The sequence below is a fragment of the Neomonachus schauinslandi genome, chromosome 5, assembly GCF_002201575.2.
Source record: "Neomonachus schauinslandi chromosome 5, ASM220157v2, whole genome shotgun sequence".
Lineage (NCBI taxonomy): Eukaryota > Metazoa > Chordata > Mammalia > Carnivora > Phocidae > Neomonachus > Neomonachus schauinslandi.
The window spans coordinates 131,109,849-131,131,269 of NC_058407.1; the positions used below are offsets into that span (position 1 = coordinate 131,109,849).

Consider the following 21,421-nt stretch of genomic DNA (forward strand, 5'->3'; position numbering starts at 1 on the left):
GATGCGGATTCAGCCTGATGGAAGAGAACCTTGTTTTACACTCTCACACCCCTATCTCTGCCTCACCAAGTTTTGTGAAAAGGTCCTGCTATGGGTCGTTTTGCAAGTGAATGATAGAACTTAGGCCAAGTTGGAGTCCTCCCCCTTGGACTGTCCTGATATTTAAGAGTGGATTGTTACATCAGTGTTGGGTTTTTCACTCTGTATTTCCTTTTGATTCAAAATCCATTTTGGTTTTTCTCAGCTCTTATCTATTGAAAGAGACACATTTTTCCAGCACTCTCGCTTCTCCATCTTCATCTGTCTTTCTCCACCCTGCCCTATGTACTCACATGTGGAAATTAACCCCTGCTTTGATTAGTGGGAAAATACTGCAAGGCCATTCACACTTCCTTATTGATGGCAAGGAGGAAAAAACCTTTTCTCTACCCTGTTAGGTTCAGTTCCTGGGAGCCTGCAAATTAAACTGACAAATGACAGATGAGCAAGAGAAAAGACTATTTACTTACATAAGGTGCATGCACACACATGAAGGAGTGCTTTGTGATGAGTAACTTGAAGGGACAGTTAGGATTTGGAGCTTTATGTGTATGGTATAGCTAATTTAGTAGGAGAAAGAGTATGGAGCAACAGCCTGTAGGGGAAGAACAAATAGGCTTCTTTATGAAAAACAAACGACTTTTTAGGAGAAAAAATAGGAGATAAGAAAGTTTGTGAAAATGTTGGTTTATGCAAGCACAAGCAGTCTTTCTGTCTTTTTCATAGTCTGTGAAATTCCTCAGAGAGGGGATTTATGGTAGGTTTACTCTGGTCTCTCCCCTGGGATTAGAAGCCACTCCAAAGAGGGAATTTATGGTAGTCCTCATTTCTCAGAAGTTTCTGCTTTTAGTCAGATAATGGAAGCTCTGAGAAAGCTGCTTTCTGCATGTGTTGGATCTCAAACATCTTCATCTTAAAATAGTCTCTGTGTCGACTCTGGGATTCTGAGTGGGTCCCCACAGTGACAACCAGGATCCCTCCTGCATCTCTCTGTTCTCTGACGTCCTATGCTGTTTCATAGTGGGTGTCTTGAGACCAGTGTCACCCCACCCTCTCCTCAGGCGCCCCGATAGTAGAGACAAGATCACGTTCCACACGTTTCTGGAGCCTCAGTAAGGCTGAGGTGCAAAGGGAATGGGGGAAGAAGTCTTCAAAATAATGGAGGCAAGGGGCGCCTGGGTGGCTCAGTCGGTTGAGCGCCTGCCTTCGGCTCAGGTCATGATCCCAGGGTCCTGCGATCGAGTCCCGCATCGGGCTCCCTGCTCAGCAGGGAGTCTGCTTTGTCCCTCTCCCTCTGCCTGCAGCTCCCCCTGCTTGGGCTCTCTCTCTGAAATAAATAAACAAAAATCTTTAAAAAAAAAATAAATAACGGAGGCAGAGCTCAGACCTGCTTACCACAGATCTCCCTGGTTCCCTCCTTCCCCACCTTCTTTATCTTTGCTTGTTGTTGTCCTGCCTCAGTTCTGACCCAGTGATCTTTCACTTCTTTTACCCTCCCTCCTTCCCTCCCTACATCTATCCATCCTTCCTTCCTTCCTTCCTTCCGAGAGCATAATGCCATGTACTGACTTGATCGTCTCTTTCAATATTTTCTTCTTTTCACAGAACTTGTACTCCACGCTTTAAAAGCCTTATCTTGTGTTGTGTTTACAACAGCCTTGCTGGGCCTTTTAATAAATTACACGGCTAAGGGTCCTTCCCTCCGGACTCACATTGACAGGATAAAGCAAAGAGCTTTATCCTGTGCTTTTGAGCTGTCCTGCCTACAAAAGTGTGTCACTGGTGTACTGTTTTTAAGCCTTTTATGATGGGGAAAGCTGCAAAACGGATTCTACTTTCACCTGCGGTAAAGCCTAGTGAGGTGACCAGGACCGTGGTGGCGGCCCTCACCTGGTGCCCCGTGCACGGCCCACCTCCTTGTCCACGTCTGGCGGAGCTCCTGACACCTGACCTGTCCACCCTGCCCCAGGAGACCATAGGGATCAGATGGTCATGTGGTGCACAGTCTCAGAGAAAACAGAAATGACACTATCACGTGAATGCAGTTAGACCCCAGCCAGTGTGTAAAATCTTAGAGCCGCCTTTTGCCTGTATTTCTTGGTGGACCAGTATCTCTATGTTTAGTGCGTCCTCGTGAAAGAGAGTTGTGCGAACACTTGCCCTCATTTGTCGACCAACTCCAGACAAGCCAGGTTATTGGCTCAGGCAGGAGCCTGCGAGGTCCAAACAGCATCTTCCCCGCATCGCACGAAAATCCACAAGCGTATGGCCATACTGAACCCGTAGCGCTCGAAAATAGATGGAAATCATGTTATACGCTAAGCTTAATGTAGTTTGAGTCGTTATACACATAACATTTATTTTTATTATTTCTTCTCTGTGTGTTTAGCTTGAAACAATCTCAAACGTACAGAAAAATGACCAACTGTTAAAATTACATAACATTTCATTAAAATTAAATTATATTCTTTCTCCTGGTCGATTTGAGAATAAGTTATTGGCATGATGCCCTATCGCCCCCAAATACCCATTTCCTACAAACAAGGACGCTCTCCTACATAATCAAAATCAGGACAGTGATACATATGAGTGGTCCTCATACCACACTCAGGTCTCACCCACTGTCCCAGTGCTGTCCCTCGGGCGGAAGAGCCCAGCTCAGGGTCTCACGTTGCATTGGGCTGCCCTGTCTCTTCCGGTCCCCTTGCTTCCCGACAGTTGCTCAGACTTTTCTTTGACTTTCATGACCTTGATATTTTTGAAGGGCATGGACCACTTACTTTGTAGAATGCCACTTCATCAGGAGTTTCTTTTATGTTACCGCATGACGGGATTCAGATGATGCATCAGGAGTATCATAGAAAAAAGGACCTTCTGCGCCCTGCATCCTGCCTGCTGGCGTACGATCTCTCTTTGCCTCCTCCCTAGGGGTGTTTACTTTGATCACCTAATTAAGGTGACGTCTGCCACGCTGCTCTGCGGCAGAGACACTTGGTGGGGGCGACACTCCGTACTCTGTAAATATCCACTCCTTGTCAAGCTTTCAACATCTTCAGACCTTTATTTGCGTCTGTATGAATTCACGGATTCCTGTTTTACTCAGTGGGTTGAAGTCATCAACTTTATTTGTGTCTGTATGAATTCATGGATTCCTGTTTTACTCAGTGGGTTGAAGTCATCAACTTATCAGACACTCAGGTTGTCCCGGATTTGGCCAGTGGGGACCACACCCAGAAGGCTTTTTTTTTTTTTAAAGATACTATGTATTTATTTGAGAGAGAGAGTGCGCACAAGCAGGGGGAGAGGGAGAAGCAGACTCCCTGATGAGCAGGGAGCCCGATGCGGGGCTTTATCCCAGGACCTGATATCCTGACCAGAAGCTTAACGGACTGAGCCACCCAGGTGACCCCACCCCCACCCCCCCAAGCAGGCTTTTTGTTTATCACCTTGACTTTTCTCCATCAGTCTTTGATACTTTGTTACTTTCTGACCCCATCAGTCTTTGATACTTTGTTACTTTCTGACCCAGTAAGCTGTTCCCAGATCATCTTGTCCCTTCTCTGCCCTAGTCCTGGAGTTAGCCACCTCTCCAAGGAGACTTGGTTTTTTCTCAGGATCAGTGGTGGGGTTTTTTTGGGGTTTTTTTTGGTGGGAGGAGGTAAAAAATGATATTTAGCAACCAAGACCTTACATTAGTAAGCTCACTGCTGTGAGCAGGGATGTGTGTGTGTGTGTGTGTGTGTGTGTATACACACGTAAGTGTGTATACACACACATACGTACAAAAAACATATTTACATTTACATTTCTGTTGGGTTTTGAGCCCTCATGACCTCCTCCATGGTCTAAATTTTGCTACAAGGGCTCTTCAGACTGAGCATATGATTTTATTCATGGCTGAGATATATTGCAGTGACGTAGGAAGGGCATGCAGTGATGTCATGAGGAAAAGAGATGCAGGTGGGGTCTGGAAGAGTCTCCGTGTTCAGGCCTCCTTACGCTCTCTCCCCCAGGGAGGGTTTCCAGAGAGCACTCTGCTTCCCCAGCAGCGAAAGTGCGTATCACATGATGTTTCTATCCAGAGAAGCCCAGGCCTGAGGCTTTTACTGGGGGCTGGTCCCATGGGCAGCACTCTGCCTGGCATGGATCAGGAAAGCAAGCGGGTTTGCCCAAACAGTCTGGGTGTGGTTCACCACCTTGATCACCTCCAAAATGCAGTTCCCAGATACCTGCCATGGGCCCACCTTGCAGGCGAGCTTCTCTATAGATAGCAGCTTCAGGCCTGCAAGCCTGGCCCTTCTTGCACACTTGTGACTGAATTCGGGCTCCAATCCCCCCCTCCCCACCCAACACTGCAGGGGGTCCCCTCTGGCCTTTACCTTTCTTGTATTTGCACCCCCCGCAACACACAGGGGAAACTTGGCTCACACTGTCTTCAGTCTGTTGATGTGTTTGGTCAGGCCCCGCTCAGGAACCAGTCTCTTGTCCTTTTGTTCTTCTCTTCACCCCCATCCGGGCCCTCACACCCGACCCGTGCCGGGCTGTCCCCCATGGGCAGACATCCTCTGTGTTCTGAGCAGGACAGGGATGCTGCCATCCTGCCTCCCTCCTCACCTGCCACAGGTCTGGATCCTCTTAATTAAGGAGGGCCCTTGGGACTGACCCCACAGGAGAGGGGGAGCCGGACCGTAGCCCACGGGCCCCTCTGGTGTTAGAATGGCCCTCCGTGGTTGTTTCGAGTCGGCCCAAGAAGCCAGGCCCTTTTGCCCCATCACAATGACTCCTGGCATGGGGGCCGCCCCCGGGAGGGGAGGGGGCAAGCTCTTGCAGCTGGGCAGACACTCTAGGGCCAGCAGCTGTGCCGGCAGTGGGGATGGGAGGTCCCGCGGGTCCCACTCCGCCTCTCCAGCCTGCACACCTTCCCCGCCCAGTCTCCCCGCCCTCCTCCTCCACCACCATGGCTTTTCGGTGGAATTGTTCCAGAAGGGCAGGCAAGGGGAGGGGATTCCATTACTTTTAAACCATACTATAATCCTATTTTCATAAGTTTAGAGTGGCATTTCCTAATTGGGAAAGGTCTACTAAAGCCTTGCTTCCACGGAGTCATCCCAAACTAGAAGGGAAGAAAAAGCCGACCCTTCTCTATTTCCCGCAGGGCATTTGTTCTTGTCCTCTTCACGTCCCTCGAATGCGTTTCGGGAAGCTTTGGAATTTGGAGGTCTGGGAACATCTGTCTTTGGGCCCTACTTCCACAGGTTGAATTCGGACCCAATTTTCACATTTCTCCTGCTTTTTTTACTTTATATCATTTTATTTTTTTAAGGAACTTTAAGAATCTTGACATTGAGCTCTTTGGAAGAGAGAGCCCTAGGGCTACCAAAACTGCAGTGGGAAAAACTGCCAGGGAAGTTGTACCAGGAGCATCTTTTTTTTTTTTTTTTAAGATTTTTTATTTTTTTATTTATTTGAAAGAGAGAGACACAGCGAGAGAGGGAACACAAGCAGGGGGAATGGGAGAGGGAGAAGCAGGCTTCCCGTGGAGCAGGGAGCCTGATGCGGGGCTCGATCCCAGGACCCTGGGATCATGACCTGAGCTGAAGGCAGACGCTTAACAACTGAGCCACCCAGGCACCCCTGTACCAGGAGCATCTTTTTATTCTGCCTTCCCCAGAACATGAGAGACATGCCGTGTCCACAGAACTGTGCTGGTTTTATTACGAAGCACAACAAAATCAGCAAGCAAGAACTACCCAAAAATGAATCATAGAGCCCTCCTCGGAGTGGGGGGTGTGTGTTCCTACATCTAGGGTCGATAGAGGTCCTAGAAAAATCAACAGTTGTTCAAGGGTATGCGATTTAAAGCATAATCTCATCCACAAAGAATTGCTTTTTAGTTCTTACTACACAGAAAGCCAAGCTTGGCACTAAAGAGAAATGCAAGAACAGTCAATACAGAGGGGCTGGGATTTGAAAGACCAGAGAATGAACACGAAGTCCAGTTTTTTCAAGTTAGAAATTAATTTCTTTGAGGTTACTGTAAAAAAAATGATTTGTTGGGAGGGGGAATATTTTTCTAGTCTTCAGAAGCTTTATGCTTCTTTGAAAGAAACTCAGAATCAGTTTATCCTATTTATTTCTATCACCGCATTATTCTTAGGGAACCAGATCTAGGTTTTGAATGTAGTACTTCATTTGCAAATCACTGAAGTGATGCTCTCCTTATGTTACGCTGTTTGCACGAATCACCTGGTGTCCCTGTTGTTTTGCGGCCGACTTTTGGAAACATGCAACACAAGTGTGCAGAGCGGGTTTGGCAAAGAGCTCGTGCCCATCACCCTTACCGACGTGGACAAGCAGGAGGGCAGCGTTGGCTTACTTGGTAGTTCACGCCTCTGGATTGTGGTTAGTTTTCCATCAGTGTCATCCACCAGAGCTCCCGCTTTTTTTCTGGAAGATAAATTGTTGTTCAAGATTTCAACTTGAGGGTGCCTGGGTGGCTCAGTCAGTTAAGTGTCTGCCTTTGGCTCAGGTCATGATCCCAGGGTCCTAGGATCGAGTTCCCCATCAGGCTCCCTGACTAGCGGGGAATCTGCTTTTCCCTCTACCCCCCACGTCCCACTCGTGATCTCTTCTCTCTCTCACACTTCTCTCTCTCAAATAAATAAATAAATAAATAAATAAATAAATAAATAAATAAACAAACAAATCTTTAAAAAGTAAAATAAAATGTCAAGATCGGGGGCGTCTAGGTGGCTCAGTCAGTTAAGGGTCTTCCTTCTTCCTTTGGCTCAGGTCATGATCCCAGAGTCCTGGGATGGAGTCCCGAGTCCGGCTCCGGGCTCAGCAGGGAGCTTGCTTCTCCTTGGGCTTCTCCCACCTTTTGTTCTCTCTCTGTCTCTTTCTCAAATAAAAATAAAATCTTGAAAAAAAAAATTTCAACTTGAAAATCAGGGTGCACCTCAAGGGCGTAGTTGAACAGCCCCATGGTTTTGATGCATTCTTCGTGTCGGTGGACTCTGGGTTCTGTGACATGTCAATTAAATAAATACCGGTCATCTGCTGCTAATGGAGAAGTTTATAAGTGTTTTGTACCAACGATATTTTAAAAATGTGTTGAAAGGTGGTTCGCACCTACATCCAAGTACCCCTTTTTCCAGCCAAGCCCCTCTGTATTGACTGTTCTTGCATTTCTCTGAAGTGCCAAGCTTGGCTTTCTGTGTAGTTATTTACATGGTTATCACCATAAATATTTGGCCCAGGGCTTTGGTCCCCATTTTTGAACCGAGAATCCATTCAACCTGCTTTCCAGAAGTGGTCTTCAGTTTTATGTTGGTGACTTCACTGCATGTGGTTTTTCTTAGGCAGGAGAAAGTTGGTTTTTTTTCTCAAAAGTAAGGAGCAACAAATGACAATATCTGGATTTCAGAAGTGTTCTGGAATGGGTATTAAATACTACAGATACCGCAGTGAGACAGTGCCACGTGGAAATATCTGTGGTGGTGATTCATCGCATGCATGGGCTTTCTTAAAAACATTACTCTGAGCTCCGAAGGAACGATAAAAACAAATGGCGTGGAAATCACACACAGCCTACTTCACTGTTAGAAAATAAAGGGGCTACTTTCAGAACACGCCATACGCAGTAGGTTTAAGTAACTGTGTGGTCTTGCCATTGCTCTTCCTCATTTCTAGGTACAGAGGCAAAACGTACCGGGCCGTGGCCAAAATCGTGCGGACATCGGACCAGGTAGCAGATTTCTGCCGGCGGGTCTGTGCCAAGCTGGAGTGCTGCCCAAATTTGTTCAGTCCCGTGCTGGTTTCGGAGAACTGCCCAGAGAACTGCTCCATTCACACCAAAACCAAGTACAGTAAGTTCAAAGAATGAGAAGAGTATTGGGCTGGGGGCCTAAACTGTGGGATAAGGTAGCTGATGGGTTTCTAAAAAAAAAAAAACAAAACAAAAACCTTTGAGTAATTTTTCATGGGAATTGCTGTGAAAGAATTCTTTAAGATTTGCTGTGGCAGATACTTAAAGTGTCTCCAGCCCAGTGGAGGGACAGGATGACAAAGAAGAGATGGGAAGGGCTATGCTGTGAGTTTCAGGACATTGGCTGGGTTTGGAAATTTATCTGGCGGAAAGGAGAGCTGGATAAAACTGGTTCTTGGTAACGTTAGGTTGGTAACCAGCATTGCTTTCTGGGTCCTTAGGCTGAGGAGGTATAGAGAGTGCCTTTGCTCCCATGGACGGTGAGCTCCTTGTCATAGGCTGCTTCCCCCTATTTATACCGCCTCCTCGGAGCTCCCTGGACGGGGGGTGTTTGGAGGGTGCAGAAGCAGCCCGCACTCTCTGTGCTCCCGTGGGGTCAGCTGTCCCCCTGCCCTGCCTTTGCTCTGACCACTTCCTGGCAGGATTTTCGGGCTGTCTACCCCACACGTGTGGTGCTCGGCCTTCTCTGGTGGCCTCTCCCAGCTCCCGTCCTCCTGTCCTTCCTCAGCTCTGACCTTTGTCCACATGCACCGTAGCCACTCACAGACACCTCCACCCTGGTTATGTCAAACTCTGACAGCTCCCTCTGATCCCCGCTTCTGCTCTCGCCACCTCCCCGCCTCGGTTATCTCTGACTCGGGCGTGACTGCGCCCCCGTCACGGTGGCCTGGAGGTTTGCTCTCCCAGCCTGCTTTCCAGCTGCTGGCGTATTGACAGGACTCGGGAGTGCAGTCCGCGTGCTGGGAGCCCCGGCTGGTTGAGACTGATCAGCCCGGGTGTCAGAACCAGGAATCGGAACGGACTTGAACCACCGTTCCGAGTGTGAATCTCCTTGTAGTTTTCTCTGTATGGATGCATGGATATGCTAAAAGCTCTTTTCCACGCCATTCCTGCTAAGAGTCAGCGCCCTTCTCTGTCAGGTTGGGCCGCCTGGCATTCTGCACCCGCGCTCACGCATGGAGAGCCACCGGTGTGTTGGTAGGATGTGGTGACGTCACAGTCTTCTCCAGACAGTGGTGACATCACTGACCTTTCTGGAGAACTTGGTTCCCCCTCAAGTTACCTTTGGTCAGAGGAGAGACCCCCTGGAGCAGGCTGCTCAGTGACAGATGCTCCTGAATTACAAAGGACTTGACTGAGAGCTAAACTCTCCCTTGAATTTTTGCCTTAAAAACGGGAAGAGGTGGGTTACCACAGCTTGAATTCAACACGACCGAGATGACTTAGAGATTTTTCTGGGTCTCGTGTGATAAAATGTCAAAATCCTAAGATCCCTGGGTCAACGTATAGTAAATATTGCTGCAGATTGAACTGATGCTCCAGAGGGAAAGGACAAAACCACGCTGGGGAGGAATTGAGAGCGCCAAGGCCAGCAGTCACCCCAGTGTGACCCCAAGACTCTGAAAGTGTGCTGCACCTTTGTTGTATTCGGTAAAACTGCTCTGATTTCCAGCGTCTGGCTTCTAGGAAACCTCCGGTAGACGTGCACTGTGTTTTCTCAGCCCTCAGATCGATTTCTTGGGTGTTCGGGATGATTTGATAGTTATTCTAGCTGTGTTTGAAGGACAAGGCGAGTGCAGGGTCCCCCTACTCCTCCGCCACCTGACTCCCCTCCTGGCTTCTCAGGAACCAAACTGCACCAGACTTATCTTGCCCGCACGGGGCCCTGGGGTGTGAACAAATGCTTGTCCACCTGTAACTGGTACGTAGGGACCACCGTGAAGCATCGAGTGTCCTGCTCGGTCCCACTGGGCTCATTTCGCGTGTGGGGCCGTCGAGCGCCAGGGCCGGGTATCTTGCCCGTGGGAATACAGCAGCGTGGGTGTGCATGGGGGCCACGCTCCGCCACACATCACGTGCTCCATGGAAGCCTAGCAGCTGTGTGCTTGGGCATTTGTCTTGGCTCCTTCCGACCGTAGATAAAGGTTCCCTTTCTGCAGGTGGCTCTGTATGGAATAATGGGGGTTTCGTTGTGGGATGGTCGAGACTTCGGGTAATGAGTCTCGATCAGGATCTTAATTGAAAACTGGATCCTCAGGGGTGGTTTCGATTAGTTGAGTATACATTTAATTTATAAAATACAGCAGTCATTACTGGACGTTGGTAACTCTCTAATGGGTGCTCTGCGTGTTAATAGAGACTTCTATCGAGGTGCTGGCAGGGTTGGTTTCTCCTGAGGCCACTCTTTGGGCTGCAGACGGCCGTCCCTTCTGTCCTCACACGGCTGTCCCCCTGTGCTCGCCTTCCTGCTGTCTGTCCCTCTTCCTGTAAGCAGGCTGGTCCTATAGGATGAAGGCCCTATGCTTTGGACTTCATTTACCCTTAATCACCTCCTTAAAGACCCCATCTGCAAATACAGTGCCATGCGGGGTGAGCGCTTTAACATTTGAATTTTGAAGACATGTAGTTCTGTCCCTGATACCTTCTAACCATGAGGGCACGGGACAAATGTTCCCAACAAAAGAACGATCTTTCTCTCTTCTCTTTTCTTTTCTTCCCTCTTCCCTGGTCTTCCTCTGGTCTCTCTACTCTCTCAGTGTCAATGTACTTCATGTGTGTGACCTTTAGAAGATGTTCTTGATCCTCTCTCTCCTTGCAGCCTATTACTATGGAAAGAGAAAGAAGATCGTGAAGCCCCCGATCGGGGAAGCCAGCACTGAGAGCGGACACCCGAAGCCAGCCAGACGTAGGAAACGGCGCAAGTCCATCTTTGTGCAGAAGAAGCGGAGGTCTTCCGCCGTGGACTTAGCTGCAGGCTCGGGGGAGGTATGTCCCGCTCAGAGCACCTTCCTGCATGCATCCGGGGCGCGTGGCTGCTCTCGGCCAAGGCCGCAGCCGACGTGTGATGCTGAGTGCTTGGAAACTCCAGGCACCAGGAGCCCTGCAGATTCAGCCCGCCTGGCCATGTGAGCTGGGAGAGGGCGGCGACGGGGACCGTGGTGGGGACCGCAGGATGGGCCTTGGGCCACCCCCCCCCCGGCGGTTTGCACAGGGCCAGCTGGATTCAGCAGTGCCTTCCCTTCTCCCCAGGAGAGCGAGGAAGAGGATGCGGATGCCGATGCCATGGACGAGGACACTGGGAGTGAGGAAACCAGCTCCGAGCTCCGCGATGACCAGACAGACACCTCTTCGGCTGAGGTCCCCTCCGCGCGGCCCCGGAGGGCCGTCACCCTGAGGAGCAACTCCGAGCCCGAGCGCCGGCTGCCCGTGGAGAGGCCGCGGCGGGGCCGGAGGGCGCAGGCCGCCTCGTGTGCCAAGGGGGCAGAGCAGGGCGCGGCCACTGGCCAGGACCCAGCAGGGGTAAGGCCCGCGGGGGCCCCCAGCTGGGCTCTGTGGGGCCAGGGCTGTGGGCAGGGTGTTGAAGAAGGAAGCCAGTACGGTGCAGGGCCTTGACTTGGGGCTCTGCGTTCAAAATGGCAGAGTAATGGCAGCTCCAGCCTGGTGCCAAGTCTGGGGAGAAGGCCTGGTGGTTTCCCATCTCAGATGGAGTCCAAGGGGCATGAGAGCTTTTCTGTGGAAGGTTTTCCAGCTGCAGAGGATTCTTGTCAGGAGAACAGACAGAATAGGTCCTCGAGGTGCCATTGGACACAAGGCTTCCCCTTCACGGGAGACGGCTGAGTCAGCGTACCAGATCTCCCCCAAACCCCCAGGCCGTACGTGGTCAGCCGGGAGGTCATGGGCACCGTCATCACCAGGGTAGAGGGGGAAGAACTGGCTGCCTCCTGTGCATTCACACGCCCCGTACCCTCTCTCCGCAGTCAAAGGTGCATCCTCACTAAGCAGGCCCAGGATTTCCTGAACTGGGTTTTCAGCAACTGCTCTCACGGCTCCTTTTTTTCAGCGTCTAACGGCACACAAGCCATTGGAGGCAAAATCATAACCCAGCTGAACTGCTAAGAAAGTCCCTCGAGCCCCAAGTCTCGGTGGCTTGTCCAGGTGCCCAGGGAGAGGCCAGAGGGAGGAGGAAAGTCTGGCTCAGGTCTGCGGGGTTTACCGAGTGTCCTGCCGACCCTGCAGGGATCGAATGACCTCCTGCCTCCCTTCTCCTGTCAGGACCCGAAGCAGGAGGAGGAGGAGAGGCTTGTTCTGGAGAGCAACCCGTTGGAGTGGACGGTGACCGACGTGGTGAGGTTCATCAAGCTGACGGACTGTGCCCCCCTGGCCAAGATATTTCAGGAACAGGTGCGCTGGTCCTTCTGCTGTGTTTGTTGTATTTTCCTTTGATTTTCTGGTTTAGCTGCTTTCTGTGACACGGCTCTGGTAGGGGAATGGGGTACTCCCTCGTGACTGCGGGGGGCTGGGGGACGGAAGCCTGGCTCACACGTGGTCCCTGCTGACACCTCTGTGGGGGGCTCTTTGCTGTCCAGCAGAGATGCAAGTCCCAGCCCGGTCTCCCTTGTCGGGGGCTGGGAGCCTGGGGCCGTCTGGCCTTTGTCGCCATCTGGGGAGGGGGGTTTCTGTCTCCCTAGACTACCCTTTTCCCTGTCCTTCCGCTAGGAAGAGCAGGCTTCCCTTGGGTCTCTTTTCACCCATGCCCGGGGGCAGTATTGGGTGGCCAGCTTCTGTAGCAGTAAGTCTTGGACGTAGGAGGCATGCAGATACCCAAGCGTTCAGCACCGTGCCCTCTTGGGCTCCCAGGTCCCTGCTGGTCTGCCTTCTCTTCTCCCCACCTTATGTTTGTTTGATTCATTAGTTCTATACAGCAGGAGAAACAGGGAAGGGATGTGTCCCCATCTTCCCAGAGGCGGAAGCCCTCCGTCTGCTGTGTTTCTCTCAGTGCCCCTCTCCTCACTGCTTTTGTATTTCGCTCTTTCCTTTGTAACAACGTTAAAAACCTGTGGTATGTTCGGTTCCATGCTAGTGATGGGTAAATGCAAAACAATCAACATAATCTATACTTAAAGGAATTTTGATTCTGTAGACGAGACGATGAGAATTAGCTAAAGCGTAAGACATGCTTTGAGCCCTAAGAAAGGAGGAATTTTTTTACGTTGCCCCTTAAATTAATATGGAAAGAAATCGCCTGTCTGGACCCAAGCCACCTTGAAGGCTGCTCCCCGGCCTCCCATGGAAGGTCCAGGTGAAGCCTGTGACCTGTTCTCCCGCGTTCGCGTGAAGGGTTGCTATTTCTCACACTGTCTCACAGCGTGAATGTGTCTTTCAGGACCTCGTACTTAAGAAAGGTACTGTTTACCATGTGATCAGTTAAAGATGTGTCTATCTGGTCTTTTTTTAGATTATACCAACTAATACTCTAGAGAGAGGGTAATAACTCAGGCATTCAATCAGGAAGGGAAGAAGAAAGGCCTCTGATACCCCTGCACCCAGTGAGTCCCCCAGATCTTCTTCCAGGCCCACGTGTGAAAAGCAAATTAATGTGGTTCCCAGCTCATCCCAGGAGGGGGTGGCTTTTAGCATTCAGAGGTCCCATCTGGTCAGCCCCCAGAGCCTCCAGGAGACCCCAACTCTGTGCACGTGAAGGGGGAATGGCAGCTACAGGGGTTTGCTGTTACCAGCACCCCCTCTCTGAGTGATACACAAAAGCAAATAGGAAAAAGCTGCATCAGACGTAAAGAACTTAGTAATGAGCCTGTCCCTTCATTTAAAACACACGGACAGGGAGAGAATTGTAAGAACCGTGAAGGCTTGTGTGGTTTGGGGCATCTCCATCTTGAAAACACAAATAAAGCAGATTGAACTCCTGCTAGAAGCATTGTCTAGTGTAGCATTTTCCGAAGCGGGCATTTATCAGTAGTGGCCCTGAGAAGACGCTGAGTGCCGATGACCCAGAGCTCAACACGTGGGTCTGTGTGGTCGTGTGTTCATTCCGAGCGCACCGACGAAACGTCTGCTCGTGGGCCTTAACTATATTTAGAAGGCAGATGTGGTAGGCAGCGTTCTAGGTTAGTCTCAAGTTGTGTTTTTGTTCTGTTTCGTTTTTAGACTCAAAGGCGCACTTTTGCCTGGAAATGGTTTTTAGCTGGGCTGTGGCCGAATAGGGCACAGCGCTCTCCCGCCCCGACTCCGGGTCAGCGGTACGGAGAGAGGTGAACAGCCCCGCGTGCGATTGCTTTCACAGGCTTCTGATGTGAGGCAAGAACGTGAAAACTAAGCTGACCTGGGCAAAAGGCTAAAATGCTACACATGCTGAGTCGTCCTTATTTGCACTTCTAAGCCCAGCTTCTTAGGGTGTGTCACGAAGTTCTGAGCCTTCCCAAGCCAGGGTGTCTAAGACACGAAGCGTGCCTGGCACGTTCCCACTTCCAGAATCAGACGGCAGGCAGGGCCCTGCCTCTCACACTGGTTAAAAACTTGGTCCTACTACGTACCTACTTATTTCTCTTAAGAGACAGAAAAATAGGTAGACTGTAATTGATCATAGTTGTATTCCTATTTCATTTCCAATTTCACAGGAGGTGTTTCCCCGGCCGCAATAAGAGGCTGTTGCCTGCTTTGCTGTCTGAAGCGCTTGGCGTTTGAGTCCTTTTCTGTTCAATCAGCGCCCATAATTACTAATTTTTGCTAATTTGTTCAGTCATCTTTGAGCCCAAGTGCCCCACAGTCCTGATTTGGGGAGGCCTCCGGTGGGTCCGTCCACCCACAGCGTGAGCTTTTCGATGACCTGCATTGGGGGGGCGGGGCAGGGGGGGGGCAGCTCTGTTCACAAGTGTGCGAGAAACTCCGGTACGTGGAACAGTAATAGCTCTGTGCACACCTCACGGAGGTGTAAATTCAGGGCTGTCGCAATCACCAGCAGCATTTACAGAAAGTATAAACTTCCCATTACCGGAAGGTATGCCTTTAATTCTGAAATGTTATGGCAACAGCTTAAAGCATCTATACTCTGTAATTTTCTACTGAGAACGTGTACATTATACAGGAAAACTCCACACATCCTCTAACTAAGAAAAACATGAAACTCTTAAATACAATTTGGCCTTAAATAGAATGTGGCCCTTGGTCCTTGCGGTGCGGTGCCTGTTAGTATGGGGCCCGGTTTTGCTGCCCCCTCGCTGCTGGCTGAGCCCAGAGAAAGGCCTTTCTGTCTCCCTGCACACTGGGGTCTGTGTAGACAGACTCATTCTCCCGGGTGTTTCTCCCCAGCTCCGCTAGTCTGCACCACACCAGGGCTCCGTGCAGCCCCAGAGACCACGAGACCATGTGTACCAGCCTGTAGTCGGACAGGTTCAAGGACATGGACACGTCCATCCCTTCCAGCTTGCCCGCACTTGAAGGTCGCACCACGGAGCACGGAGTCTCCTCCCCTCAACCGTGGCCTCACAACCCAGCTGTCTTTACCGTCGGGCGCTGCCCCCTCGCTGCTGGCTGAGCAGAGGGACAGAGGGTCTGGGAAACGCTCTCCCGTTGGGGGGAGCGGGGTGGGGGGCTGTGATCAGATAAAGGTCCCGAGGCCGTTTAGAGGTCCTGACCATCATCCTTGTTTGGTTTCATCTGCCCCGAGCTCTCCGTGCAGCTTTCCCTCCGCCGCTCAGGGCCCGGGAGGCTGCCTGCCAGGGCCGGAAACTGCTGTGTCGCCCCCGGTTCTGAATGCTTCCAGGCGCCTCGGAGCAGCGGGCTTATAAACAGTGGGCAACAGCTGTAGGAGCGGGCGGTGGCCTAGTCCAAGCAGGGGAGGTTGGGGAAGAGATCGCATGGCAGCAGGCAGACCGGCTTCTCGGGAAGGGGACGGGAGTGGCCGCAGGCTCCGGGGTGTGTGCGGCTAAGCGAGAGCACCTGCCGTGGCCTGTGCAGAGTGGTGAGCGCTGTGGTTCGGGCCGCGCGGTTGCAGGGATGCCCATGGGAGCAGGGCTGTGGGAGGCACAGCAGGTGGTAAAGGTTAGTAGAGTTTGCCACTGGTCAAAAGTGCGTATTTTCCCCAAAGCTGTCCCAGGAAAGAGACCCAAGTTCTCTGTCCAATTTTGTAAAATAATTTGTGGCATCGCCCAGGATGAACACTCGGGCTATACCGGAAAGAGTCCGGGGCCCTTCAAGCTCTGTAAACCCTGCATTCACTCCCAGGGCCTGTCACAGATTCTGCACTCCGTTGGCAGAAGCCCCTCGAGGTTTAGGAATAAACAAAGCAAGGGGCTATCTTGAGGTTTCTATCTGGGGATCGGAGACCGGAGTTCTCCCTCACCACTAGATGTGAGTTTTTATTTTGAGGATAGTTGTAGCTGAATAGAGTCGACCCTCCTCTTCCGTACTTCTTCCCATGTGAGGTCTCCATGAAAGAGTGGGGAGTCTTTGGGAGCTGGGGACAGGCTGGTGGAGGCACTTCCAGAAACCCTCAGAGTGTGCGCCCCAGCTCACATCTCCCTGGATGGGAGCCCGATGGCCCCATCGGTAGCATCTGTGCTATAGACTGAAGCTGCTGTCCCCCACGGTCATGGGGTCATGGGGTCAGGAGCGTGGAGCCCCCGTGAATGGATCGGTGCCCTTGTAGGAGAGCCCACAGACAGCTCCCTGGCCCCCTCCCCTGTGTGAGGACGCAGTGAAGCAGGGCCTCTCCAGTCACCTCCATCTGCCGGCAACTTGATCTTGGACTTCCCAGCCTCCAGAGCCGTGAGACCCAAGTGCCTGTTGTTTACCAGGCCCCCAGCCCACCGTGTCTGTTACTGTGGCCTGGGGGACTCAGATGGCCCAAGAGTCCCCTCTTCTTTCTCTTCCCCTTCTGTCCACTTGCCCGATTCTCTCGCTTTGCCTTTACACATCTGTTGACTTTTAGGTTCACCCAGACCAGGTTTTCCCATTTAGTCATTCAACAAACGTTTAATGAGCCCCTATTCTGTGTCTGGCAGGTATTTTTCTAGATGCTGAGGATAGCGCGGGGGAAACAAGCTAGAAAAAAGTCCCTTGCCCTTATTGCTATGCCTTCTCAAAAGTGAGTTAAAACGTGAGGCCGTCCCTGACCCCACCCTCCCCCCACCCCCCAGCCTGTTGTGTGCTCGGGCTCGCATCCAGCTCTATCTGCTAAGCTGTGCGGATTTGGGCCACCTGCATACGTGTGTCTGCTCCCCAGCTGGAAAACATGGGAGCCACGTCTCACTCGTCTTGTATCTCCAGTAGCTACTTTGGGGTCCGACATACGAATAATTTAACAAATATTTTGCAAATAAATGAAAAACAGCTTTAAAGACTTGGCACCTCCTCAGAAACTAAGATTTGATTTACCAAGGGAATCCCCTTCTCCTCCTTCCTGGGCTGTGAGGTGTGGGAAAAATGGAGAAACCTAAAAGCATTTCAGAAAGAACAAGTGAGAGATACCAGCTTGCATCTGAGACGTAGATGCACTAATATGTTTTTATGGAGAAATGGTTTGTGCATCCCGAAGAGTGCCCATGAGACCTGTGCATACGTGGCATACTGATAAGGTGAACACCTGTGAAAGCCACCGTCCAAGGAAGAATCTAGAACATTGCAGCACGGCCGTATCTACTGTCCTGTCACACTCCGCTTCATTTCTACCAGCTGTAAATACTGTTCTGAAATTTGTATTGTTGTGTTCTTGTTTGATTTACTCTCACCTACTTTTTCGAGGTGATGCCAAAGGGTTTCCCAAAGTAGTTTCCCAGCATACATTTCTTCTCGTGCTCTAGGGCTTCCCGTTACCATATACTTCTCTGCCAACACCTAGCGTTGTGTGACTTCTCCACTTCTGTGGACATGAAATTGTATCGTGGGCCTCATTTGCACTTCCCTGATAAGGTCGACATCTTTTCCTAAATTGTTCATCATTTTTGTTTCATTTGTGAAATATCTACTCGTGCCTTTTGCCTAATATTTTTTTTATATAAGTCTTTTCATTGTTGATCTGTGTAGGGCCTTCTGTATTCCGGGTATCACTGCCATCCTTTGTCCATTCTACATGGAGCATTCAGTTTGCGGTTGGGCTAGCCACTCCGTGGCACCCAGTACTGGATCCCAGGGGTAGCACCCCAGTTCTGGGTGACCTTATCTCTTAACAGGCTCAGCTTTGCCACCCCCTAATAAATGTTCTCCCCTTCAGTCCCTCATGGCTTCCCCACCCTGCCTCCTAATTCATTCCAATACGTTGTGGCCAATATCAGCTTGCAGATGATCACATGCTATAATGTGACTTCTCTGCCTAACGACCTTTAGCGACTTTCTGGTCACACACCCCAGAAGCTCGTTTCCTAACTGCTGTCTCGGCCCGTCTCTGCTTTCCCTTCAGTGTCTCTGCACTCTCCTCGAATACATGCTTTCATGAACTGCTTGTCTTCCGTGGGTCCATCCTTCCCTCAGTGATTCCTCTCTGTCCTTAGGTCTGAGCTGGGGCATCACCTGATCTCTGAGGTGTTCCTTGACTCCTGTAAGACTGGCTGTGTTCCCGTCCCTTTGAGCCGGTACCTCTGTGTCCACACTTTATTCTCTCTGTACTGTGTTGGTCTGTTCCTCATAATGGCCTACCTTGACGTTTGTCCTCTCCTGGGAGGGAGTCTGTTTTGTTCAGTGCAGTAGCCACGGAGGCCAGCAGAGCACCTGCCTCTCAGTAGGCGCTCAATAAACGCTTGCTTGTGGAGTAAAGAAATGAGTGACATCCTCCACTTAAATGGGGTGCATGTATATGGCGGCCACCTTCACTGAAATGGTCCGTAGAGCGTTACAGAAGCATTTTAGGGGGCTGGCTTTCAAGTGTAATTGAATCTATATGTCCAAGGATCGCCATCATGACCTAGTATGGATGTTTAGAGCTGCAGTTTTCCCTCCAAAGTTTAATATCAGAAAAGCATGGTTCTAGGGGCACTTGGGTGGTTAAGCATCTGCCTTCGGCTCAGGTCATGATCTCAGGGTCCTGGGATCGAGCCCCACGTCGGGCTCCCTGCTCAGCAGGGAGGCTGCTTGTCTCCCTCTCTCTCTGCCCCCTCCCCCCAGCCTCTCTCTCTCTTTCTCTCTAAAATAAATAAATGATTCTTAAAAAAAAAAGAAAGAAATCCGTGGTTCTAGTTCCAATATGGTCTTCAACTAAATGATCTTAGATAGATCAACTAGCTTTTCTGGCATTAATTTCCATCCAAAAAAAAGTGTCCTATATCCTAAAATAAGTTTCTCTTCTGCTCTTCATTGAACATAATGGTTAAGCCACCTGCACATGGTTTTATAACATCATCCTATTTCCTACTTACAACATATTTTTCTCAGGCCCGTGATACTCACAAGACTTGGTATCCCTAGACCTTTCCCCCTCTGTCAAGTTTGATATGATGTAGGTGGATTTGCCTCTGAAAGCGGAGTCGGGCTCCCAGATCCCAGGTCAGGGGGTACCATTATTTGGTTCATGACCTTGAGCAGAACCTGTTTCTCAGCACTTCCAGTTTGCCCTTTACTACAGCCAGCCTTAGAGGTGGCGTCTGAAGAGCAAGTAAAGTAACGTGCAAAAGCACGATAGAAAAAGTAAAAAAAAAAAAAGAGAGAGAGAGAGACAGCATCAAAAATTCATTGACAGCTTCGTTAGTTTATCTGCTACTTTCGGCGTGTATTCAAGACTGATCAGTTTACTTTGGGGTTTGATAAGGTCCAGTTTGAGTCTTGGTCCTCAACCAGTATCGAGAGATCAGGGACTTGAGTCTGGCATTCATGATCTTCCACTTGAGCTCTGTGATATATATCACCTCCTAAAACACTGGATTTCAGTAATTCATGCCACTGGCATATAGATTCTATCTAATGGATTGTTTCTAAATGTGTATATGTCTATAGTTTTTACCTTGGGCCTGGACTTGCGCACACCACAGCCGCGCTCACGTAATTGAGACAATTAATTGCGCCCGCATTGATGCCTCTAAGGTTGATGCTTAATTTTTATTGCTGCTGTACGTATTAGGGATTATGAGCACATCGAGGTGCCTTTTGAAACTGATCATACACTACATTATTCTTATTCCTACCAGTAGTCCTCTCAAGGCTAACCTTTATGCCCATTCTGGGTTGTTTTTTGTTTTGTGTGCTTTTGGAATTTTTAAGACCGCTAAATAAACCATTATCTGAAGAAAATAAGCTTCCTACATGTAACTCAGGATGCACGATGTCGGAGGTGCCCGTGTGCAGCGGTAGGACTAGTAAGTCTCCGTGGCTTACGGCAGGCTCACCGCTTCTCCAAATGGCAGAAATTCTAGTTTGCTGGGTGTGGTTTGTGCTCTCCTTCTACCACTGGTCTTTATTGTTACCTTCTCTTACTTCCTATGGAATGTGAAGACTGTCTTGGTGGATAGGAGGGAGGGATTGCACTTATAACCAATCACACAATATCTACATAAATAAACCCAGTTTATTATAGGAAGCAAGCTGGTGAAGAGGCAGAGATGTCCAGTGCAGGGGGATCTTAAAGCTTTGGGGTGGGCCTTGTCCCTGCCTTCTGCAGTGAATGCAGCTTAACAGTCTGATGACTCTGTCATCGCCTGGGCCCGGTGCACGGCTTCAGAGAACTCACGAGGACAAAACCGGGATGCAGACCGTGCACACCTCATTCTGGGTGGTGCATGTGTGCAAATGGAGATGCGTGCCTTTGTGTGCGTCTGAATACCCGAGTTGTCCTCAGTAGCCAACTGCTCTGGGTAGTGGTACAGCTCTCCAGCATCTTGTCACCCGTTTCAATGGTGAAATGTCAGACCTTGGCAAGGAAGAGAGAGAGCTGCTTCTTTTAGTAGAGCTCTCTTTCCTAGTGCTCATGTGGAGTCACAGCAGAACACGAGAGGGACTGGGGCGGGGGCCGGGGGCGAGGGGGGCTCTCCCTGCCAGGGGCTGGAAGCTTGGGGAAGAGGAGGTCCTGCAGCAGCTCACCTGTTCCACCCTCTCGACCCCACCGGCCTAGGCGTGTGAATTTCACAGTAGCCAGAATTTTCGGAGCAGACTGGTTTTATTAACCAGAAAGATGAGAGAGTTCTCAGGCCAGGTTGGTATGTCTGCCAACGCTCTCCTGAACCGAAGGCCCCTGGCCCCCAGGATGAAGCCTGCCGTGACAGATGCCGTCCCTTGTGCCCGGTGCCTCGGCTCTAACGTGGCTTTGTCTCCTGGCAGGACATTGATGGGCAGGCACTGCTGTTGCTGACTCTCCCCACGGTGCAGGAGTGCATGGAGCTGAAGCTGGGGCCCGCCATCAAGCTGTGCCATCAGATCGAGCGAGTTAAAGTGGCTTTCTACGCCCAGTACGCCAACTGATGCTGCCCTCTCGGGAGTTGACCCAGAGTCGTGTGATGCGGCGTCGTGGGAAGGTTTGGGGACCGACGCTTTATTTCTTGGATGATAAGAGCTGGTATATACACTCTGTAGCAGCGAAAAGCAAGAAGCACGGAGGACCTCCTTCACCCTCCAGCCTGTGTGATAGTACCCCGTTTTCAAGCATACCCAGGGCCACAGCGAGGCTCCTGGAGTGGTGGA

The 21,421-nt window shown here is 50.5% G+C and overlaps 1 protein-coding gene across 1 annotated transcript in view; it reads left to right on the forward strand.

Moving 5' to 3' along the window:
* Positions 1-21,202, forward strand: part of SFMBT2 (Scm like with four mbt domains 2) — a 202,799-nt gene extending 181,597 nt beyond the window's left edge. The window contains exons 16-20 of the mRNA XM_021696759.1: positions 7,732-7,907; positions 10,626-10,792; positions 11,057-11,326; positions 12,080-12,208; positions 21,062-21,202. Coding sequence (XP_021552434.1) covers positions 7,732-7,907; positions 10,626-10,792; positions 11,057-11,326; positions 12,080-12,208; positions 21,062-21,202 — 883 coding nt within the window. The remainder of the gene's footprint in view (positions 1-7,731; positions 7,908-10,625; positions 10,793-11,056; positions 11,327-12,079; positions 12,209-21,061) is intronic.
* Positions 21,203-21,421: the final 219 nt, after the last annotated feature.